Genomic DNA, 9,006 nt, shown 5'->3' with positions numbered 1-9,006 from the left:
CCTATTAATTATAAAATCATTTAGTCACAAAGTCATTTCACTATAGTATGTGAATGAGCTTTCCCTAACGACATATCATTACGAAAGCAACTACCGTCCAATGACCTTGTCATAAGTGTGTTACGCTTATAGGATATCCTTGATCTCTTTGGGATAATATTCATTCTCTCAAAATGATTCTATTCTATCTCATGGTAACCATTACATCTTCCTTCGTGAAAAGTTAATTATTATCGAATAGTAATCAAGTCATTCATCACAAAGACAAATGACCCGTAGACACGTTTACTTTTCATCAATCATGTAATGCCAATGAGAGGATATCGTTTACCCATGTCTCAGGCTATGAATTCTACTGTTGTGAATGACGCTATATACTACAGAAGTTGTACACCCAACGCACCAACTTTCGATTCCTTATTGTCGAAACCATTTTTAATTTGAAAAACGGGAGTGGACTTAAAAACAAAAATGGAGTCCCCACCGATCTTTTTTAAAGGTGTGATCGGATCACATTGAGATTGTTAATAAAACATTTTGATTTATTAAAATAATAATTTTGAGTCTACGAAATTCGAGAAAAAGGGTTCGGGATTCGGTTACGCACGAGGAAGGGTTAGCACCCTCGTAACGCCCAAAATTAGTACCTAATTGATTAATTAATGTCTTAATGTCTTAATGTCAAAAATTTGAAAATATTTTAGAATACGATCCTTTTATTTAAAAAGAACACTTGAATAAATTAAATTGGATGTTAAGACCCTCCTATCTCGAAGAAATAAAATGTCACACCCAGTGAGTTAGGATACAACATTTCAAACCCTCGAAAATAACCTTGTCTTTTAATTTTCAAAACTCATGCATCTAAGTTTAAAAAGGATATTCAGTTTTTTGGGTCAAATGAAAAATCGGAACCCAGTAAGTTAAGGCACAATCTCTCAAAATTTCAAATACAGAATATTGCTTTTATTTTTTTAAAAATCCTTACCTCGAGAAAGCAAAGTGTCATATCCAATAAGTTAGGACACAATATCTCGAATTCCTGAGAATAAGCTTTTATTTGAAACTTATTTGTTTTGATTTAAGAAAGGGTACTCGATTACTTAGATTCGACGAGGAAAATCAGAACCCAGTAAGTTAGGGCACAATTTTCTCGAAGCTCTCAAATACGAGTACTACCTTATTTTGAAAAAACTTTCGAATAAAATGTAACATTTAAACAAAATGCACTTTTATATAGAACAATGATTTGTGAATAATATGTCGTACTGATAAATTACAAAACACAAATACTAAAAAACAATTCACGAAAATTACAAGATGGACCAATTTTAAAGCTAACATAGACAATCAAAAGAAAGGATAATAAAATAACATAGTTAATAAAATGTCAATGCTAAGGCTAACATGAAAATAAGAATAATGAATATACAAATGAATGATATATAAAAAGGGTATAATAAATAAATAATATTAATATTAACAACAAAAATAATAAGGTTTGAGACTGTAAAAAGGGTATAATAAATAAATAATATTAATATTAATAACAAAATAACAAATAATCTAAAGTTAGAAATTGTAAAAGAAAATAGTAAATAAATAATGCTAATATATAATAACATGAAATATATTTAAAACTTAGGTAAATAAATAGGAATAAAGATATGATAATAACAAGAATAATAACGTAAGTATATGCAAAAGAACATATATAATGTAATAATATAAAATTAATTAGATTAATGATATGGTAATAATGATAGTGATAATACAATAATAATAAAGTAGAAAATAACAATAATACTACATTAATAAGAATAATAATAATATAATAATAATAATAAGAAATAATAATATATTAATAAGAATAATTACAGCAAAAAAGTAAAAATAATATTAATAAAAAGAATAAAAAATAATGAATGTAATAGTAACATATAATAATAATGAAATATGGCTAATATAAAAAAATAGAAGATAACAAAATGATAATAATAATAATGATATGTTAACAATATTGATGAAAAAATATATGAATAATAATATGCTAATAATAACAATTGTAAAAATAGAAAATAGTAGTAATGAAAAAAATAATATTAATAATGATGCTAATAATAATAATAATAATAATAATATTATTAAAATAATAATTTAAAGAATAAAATAGCAAAAATAACGGAAAAGGACTAAATTGAATTGAATATAGAAGTTTTGGAGCCAAATTGGAAATAAATAAATGGGAAAGGATCGGATTGCAACGCGCAAATGAAATGGAGGGACCGGGAAAGTAAATATCCCCTCCCTCCAAATCGCATCACCTTGTGCGGGGCCAAATTAAAATAGAAGGAAAATTATAGGGCCAAATTAGAAATAAATAGAACTTAATCGCAAAGCTATAAAAAAGCGGAAGGGCTAAATGCGCAATTAGCCTTTCCGATTAAAAACACGTGGATACTAGGCTGGAGTGGGTCGGGTCGGATGGGTCAAGGGCAAAACGACATCGTTTTGGGCTTTTAAGGCCAATCCCAAAACGATGTCGTTTTGGGGGCCTATATAAGTCAAGATTTTTTAAAAATTTTCATTCCTTCCCAATTCACCAAAAAAAAAAAAACTAAAAACCACTCTCAAATTCTCTGAAGTCCCTCTCCTCTCTGACCATCGCTCCGGTCAAGTGCCACCGCGCCAGCGACGGCACCGCCGTCCACGGCGGCCGAAAAAATTAAAAATTTTCTTTTTTTGAGCTATCCAAAACAGGTAAAATCCCTTTCCTTTTTTATTTTTCTATTACTATAAATATATATAAAACCGTAAAAAAAATAAAATAAAAATAAAATAACAGATTTTAAAAAAAATGGAACACCTTTGAATCCGTTTGCTTCTCTGCCTCTGCTATATTTCTTTTGAATTTTCTCCTTTTTTATATATTGATTATAAAGGGAAAAAAAAGTCCCCAAATACAATGATTGTTTGGGTTTTTATACCTGAAAATACAACAAAGCTTTTGCCTTTGTTGCGTTTTTCTCGCAGGTATGGCGACATGGAGACGGACTTGGCGATGTGGAGGTGGACGTGCATGGTGAACGGTGGTGGAGGACGTGGGTAGTGGAGGCTAGGGCGGCTAGGGTTTGCTGACATGTTTTTAGGTTTTGGGCTGGAATTTGGGTTAGGGTTAGATGAATTTGGGTTATTTGTTTGGGCCTGATGTTAGGTTTAATTTGGTTTGGGTTAGTTTGGGCTTTGATTTTGGTTTGGGCCCTGATATTTGTAAAAGGGACATGGGAACTTAATTATTTTTTGGTTATTAAATTTATTTTATTTTGTAATCTGGGCCCGGGCTAAAATTGGGTCTTACACTTATCTATTCGAACTTAGGCTGTTACTTACATTAAAGTGTACGAGTCATGCATATACATAGTCCATCATCCACTCAAGACTTAGGTATGTCAGTATGAACCTCACAAGTGAATAAATCCATGAACGAATTTAGGACCTATTCTGCTTAGGTCTTGTCTGATGTACTATCAATCTAGTCAGTGACATCTATGTCTCTATCTTCTAGGAGTCATCCAGTCCGATGCCTAAGACAAAATATCTCTCCAATTAGACTTGATAGAATTAGTCTTTCAATTGGTTTTCTCATTTCCAATTAGACTAAGGACATGTTTAGATTCGTCTACTAATACAACTTGTCTTTCTATATTACGATCCGGCCACGTAATATCACTTAGTATTAGTTAAACATTAGACAACCAATGAGCAACATTTGCTTCCATTTTTTTTTGCATGCAAAAACCATTTGAGGACAATAATACAAAGCAAAAACCATTTGAGGACAATAATACAAAGTATTAATATATTCATGAATGATTTTATTAATTAATCTGTTCAAAAAATTACAAATATACTTACCCAAAAATACTATACTTAGGACACTAGATTAAACAAACATAACTATATATGTGTCTAAGAACTACTGACATGGTGATCCAATTTAATCCTCTAGCAGTGGTGGTAATGTAACATCTAGAACTAGCCGTTACGAAAATTGGTAAGCAACAATTGAGGTTTCCCATGTGTACCTCACATAGGCTCGGCGAAGTTGCGTCATACATGAGGTTTGTCAAATTAAGGTTCACAACTTAGCGATTTGGATACGTGTAGTTTGCTAAAGAGTTGACTCCGCTGGAAATCACTTGTTGGGTTTCATCGGGGGGCACGTATTGGGGGTTGCAATGTAGGTATAACACTAATGAAGTGGGAATTTATTTTTGAGAGAAGTGGGAATTAATTCTAATTTAATGTGTGCTGAATAAATTATTGAAAATTTTCATTTCATTAAAAATAGAAAATTTCAACATTTAATTTTTAATTGTGTTTGATAATCATATCAATTTTTACTTAAAAAATTTAACAAAAAAAAGTGTTAAATAAGATAAGTAAGTAGATAGTTACTTATCACTTAATGTTGAAAATATTAATTTGATATTATTTTTCAAAATCTTATTTTTGAAGCAAATTATTTCATCATTTTATTAAAAATTAAAATATTATAATTATTATCTTAACTTTTAACCAAAATTATTCAAAAGAAAAACCATATTAATAACATTAAAATCATAAAATAATAAATTTTCAAAAATAAAAATTAATATATTATCAAACAAATAATTATATTCAATACTTTCAAACAAAAATCATAATTTATAAGTATTCTATATACACAAAATTTTTATTTTTATATAAAATTAATACTTAAAATTAATTTTTTTTATTTTTAACTAGTTAGCATTTAAAAACAAGTTAGACCATTTTGTAAAAATTTAAAAATTTAAAAACACAGTGACTTTTAGGGCTGCTCATAGTTCAATTATTGAGAATATTGATTGCTTTTGGCCTACCTTTTCTTAATTGCACTAAACAAGTATTTTATTTGAGAGTAGATATTTGAAAATTGGAATTAAACAAGTATTTTATTACTAAACTAATAGCTTAATAGACTTTTTGTGCATTTATTAGTTTAGTAGACTTTTCGTGCAATTTTGGTTTTAGGTCCTCTACGCTATTGAATTGTTACCCTGACTTCAACATTTATTTGGAGGTAAATATTAAAATTATATATGAATTGTAATTAAATATGTAATGATATATGAATATATATAAAATTTTAATTTAATTTTTTATAAATTATTAACACAATTATCAATATATTACTATTATTGCATAGGTAATAAATTATATTTATCAAATATAAAAATAAATTGATATATTTATTTCCTTAAAGTGTATAGATAAATCAAAATTAAAGTTTTATATATACATATAAACTATAATCAAAATTTTATATGTATAATTACACGAATCAAATTCCATTAGATCAAATCGTTTATTAAACTATATAATTTTAATATTTATATTTAAAATTTTAAAACAAGTTGACTTTTAAGATTTAACGTTCACCCGGTTAAAACTATCTTAATGACCAACGACATATCTACCTGGTTATTTTTAAATTACTTTTTCTTTTATAGTAAATGACATTTTTACCTTTGTTTGATAAGTCATTGTTGAGTTGAAACACCCATTATTGAAAAAATATTTATGTAAAAGATATATTTATAAAATAAAATTAAGTGAAATTTTGATTAAAATAATCATGCTTAAAATTCATGCGTTTTTTATTAAAAATATGAAAATATAAAAACACCATTATATTAATATTTATTACTGTTTTCTATATAAAAAATATTTTAATAATTTTAGTGACATCAAACTTAATAAAAAATTAATAATAGTAAAATGGATTTCTAATCCACCACATAAACCAATGCCCATGAAAAGCAAAAGAGCAAAATACATGCTATTCTAATTGTAAATCTTTCCCAAAAGTTTCAAACAGATTGAGTGGAACAGAATGGCAATTGCACTATTTATGATATTTCTTCTAGCTCTCCCCTTCTTCCTCTTCATAATTCTGCTAAAACATAGCATTAACAACAATGGCAATTTTAATCATCTTCCCCCAGGCCCTCCAGGTCTTCCCTTCATTGGTCACTTACATATGCTGATGCTTGATAACTCACTCCTCCCTCATATTTTCCTTTGGAAACTCTCTCAAAACTATGGTCCTCTTATGTCCTTGCGATTTGGATTTAAGCCAACCCTTGTAGTTTCTTCAGCAAAAATGGCTGAAGCGGTTTTGAAAACCCATGACCTCGACTTTTGCAGCAGGCCTAGACTACGTGGTGCTACGAGATTATCTTACAACGCCTTGGATTTGGCTTTTTCACCGTACACGGACTATTTGAAGGAGATGAGGAAACTTAGTGTTGTACATCTCTTTAGCAGAGTGAAAAAGTATCGTCCCATCCGAGAAGACGAAGTAGGTCGCCTGGTCGAAAAAATATATCAATTATCGGTTGATTCTCAGCCTGTTAACTTGAGTGAGTCAATGATGTGCCTTTCACGTTCAATAATTTGCAGAATAGGATTCGGAAAGAGATACGATGGTGGAGCTGAAAGAAGCAGGGTCAACGAGCTGCACAAAGAAAGTGAAGCCATGTTGTCATCCTTTAGTTTCTCTGATTATTTTCCTTTCATGGGTTGGGTAGATAGATTCACTGGGTTTCTCACTCGTCTTGAAAAAACTTTCAAAGAACTTGATACCTTCTACCAACAACTCATTGATGAACATCTTGATCCGAATAGGATAATACCACAGGAAGAAGACCTACTTGACGTGTTACTACGAATAAGGATGGATCGTGATTTTCCATTTGATCTTACCATAGATCATATAAAAGCTATTCTTATGGTCATCTCATCTTCACTTTTCTATTTTTTATCATTAGCTACACACTTTATGCACATATATAATATAACCATGGTTGTTTTTTTCCTTTTACCTTTTTTTGTTATGCAGAACGTGTTTATTGCTGGAACTAACACAACCGCAGCCACTGTGATTTGGGTCATGAGTGCCCTCATGAAAAACCCAAAATGTTTGAAGAAAACTCAAGCGGAAGTAAGGGATTTGGTTGGAAAAAAGGGATTTATAAATGAAGATGACGTTCAGGCTTTAACTTACCTAAAAGGTGTAGTAAAAGAAACTTTTAGACTGCATCCAACTGCTCCAATGTTATTGCCACGAGAAACACTCAGAAACTGCAACATAGGTGGGTATCAAATACCTGCTAAAACCTTGGTGTATGTGAATGCATGGGCAATAGGAAGAGATCCTAAAGTTTGGAAAAACCCAGAAGAGTTTTGCCCTGAAAGGTTCCTTGGCAGCTCCATTGACTACAAAGGACTGAACTTTGAGTTCTTACCGTTTGGTGCGGGTAGAAGGGTTTGCCCAGGAATGTGTATAGGAGTTGCAGAAGTGGAGCTTGCCCTTGCTAATCTTCTTTACAAGTTTGATTGGGAAATGCCAACTGGGATGAATAAAGAAGATTTGGACTTTGATGCCGTACCTGGTCTTGCTGTGCTAAAAAAAAATGATCTTATCCTTATGGCTAGAAAGATTTATGATTAATCAATGTACCGTTATAGTGACTTATTTGCTGCTTAATTGCCCTATCTCGCACCATGTACTGTTTCAACCATATCTTAAAACGCTTATCAAAGGTCTTAGTCATACCATGCAAGTTTAATGAACCCGCTATGTTTGAATTCAGATTTCAGTTTAGTGGAGTCACTTGTAAATGAGGGTACACAATTGCATTCCCTCACTTTGTCAAGCTGCCATCTCATTAATTTGAATACATGAAGAATGGAAGGAAAGTGCGAAAATTAGAAATAAAATTGTTGGAAGTTTGGTAAGTATCTAAATCTCTAAGATAATTTCATTTAGTAGGTATATACATATTTTTGAATAAAAATTTAGGGATAAATATTAAATTTATACATGAATTTTATTTCAATGTGTAATTTGATCCAGAAACTTTTATTTTGGCCACTAAAGTAGGAGGTTTTTTGGTAAGAAGTTTTGGAGGAGAGGAAGAATGGAACGCATTGAATAATTTATTTCTGTTTCTGTAAATCTTGACATAAAATATGTATCTGCTTTAGTGGTTAAGTGTTTTAAGTGTGTGTATGAGGCATTGGGTTTAAGTCTTACTTTTGGCAAACTCTATTATTTTCTATCCTAGCCTTATTCCTACTGAGTAGACTTATGTTATATTGTTTGTAAACTCATATCGGAGTTAGCTTGCTGGAGGTCTTGTGTTTGAATCCTCGTGTAAGAGTAAATGTTAATTTTTGTCTCGGTTGTCTAAGAGAGTTTGGATGGGTTTGGAAGTCTTGTGTTAGGTGAAGGTTGTAAGGCAGAAAATTGCAGTTCAATAGCTTAGTACACGTTAGCAGGGGTTTATCGTCTGCCGTGAGTTCTTGGGCATTGTTGAATTTCTATTGTGAATTTGTATTTTGGTTGCTAAATCGATGTTTGGGGTATTGGTTTTTAGGTTTGAAAGGGCTTAAGATTACTTTCGCATCAAATTCGTACCAAGTGTGTACCTAAAACACGAGAAAATGAGGTTCCACGAAAGCTAAAAATTTGGTTTGTTGACGCCACATGGGCGTGTGACTGGCTGTGTGCGACACACGGCTGTGTGACTGTCAAAGGTAAGGTCATGTGCAAGACACGACTGTGTGATGACAATACGGCCACACGGGCTAGGCCAGGTTGGGCATGTGGGTTTTGAGCCAGGCCGTGTGGGCCACACAGGCAAGGCCAATCTAGGCGTGTGGGCCCAAGATTCTGGAATTTTCCCTAAAGTCGCACTGGTCAATTCAATCGACTGTGGGCCTACCGTAAGGTAGGTAAGGGCTAAATAAACCCTTTTCCATATGATCTAATATTTTGATAGTCTGATCTGAGTAGGAAATAGATATGTATGTCTGATCGTACTGTTTCAGTATGTAAGTTATCTGTATACGAGCATGTTAAGCATGTTAATCTGTTAATTTTATATTTGTGTTTGGGGTGGGATTTGTATATGCGGA

The 9,006-nt window shown here is 31.4% G+C and overlaps 1 protein-coding gene across 1 annotated transcript; it reads left to right on the top strand.

Annotated features, from left to right (window-relative positions):
• The first annotated feature begins 5,828 nt into the window (after positions 1-5,828).
• Positions 5,829-7,827, top strand: LOC108488869 (6,7,8-trihydroxycoumarin synthase-like). The gene is made up of 2 exons (XM_017793150.2): positions 5,829-6,817; positions 6,926-7,827. Exons 1-2 carry the CDS (start codon positions 5,918-5,920, stop codon positions 7,535-7,537), a joined length of 1,512 nt encoding a protein of 503 aa, XP_017648639.1. The 5' UTR covers positions 5,829-5,917; the 3' UTR covers positions 7,538-7,827.
• Positions 7,828-9,006: the final 1,179 nt, after the last annotated feature.

This window comes from Gossypium arboreum, chromosome 10, assembly GCF_025698485.1.
Source record: "Gossypium arboreum isolate Shixiya-1 chromosome 10, ASM2569848v2, whole genome shotgun sequence".
NCBI lineage: Eukaryota > Viridiplantae > Streptophyta > Magnoliopsida > Malvales > Malvaceae > Gossypium > Gossypium arboreum.
The sequence above is the reverse complement of the archived record's forward strand: the minus strand, read 5'-3'. Positions and strand labels throughout refer to the sequence as shown.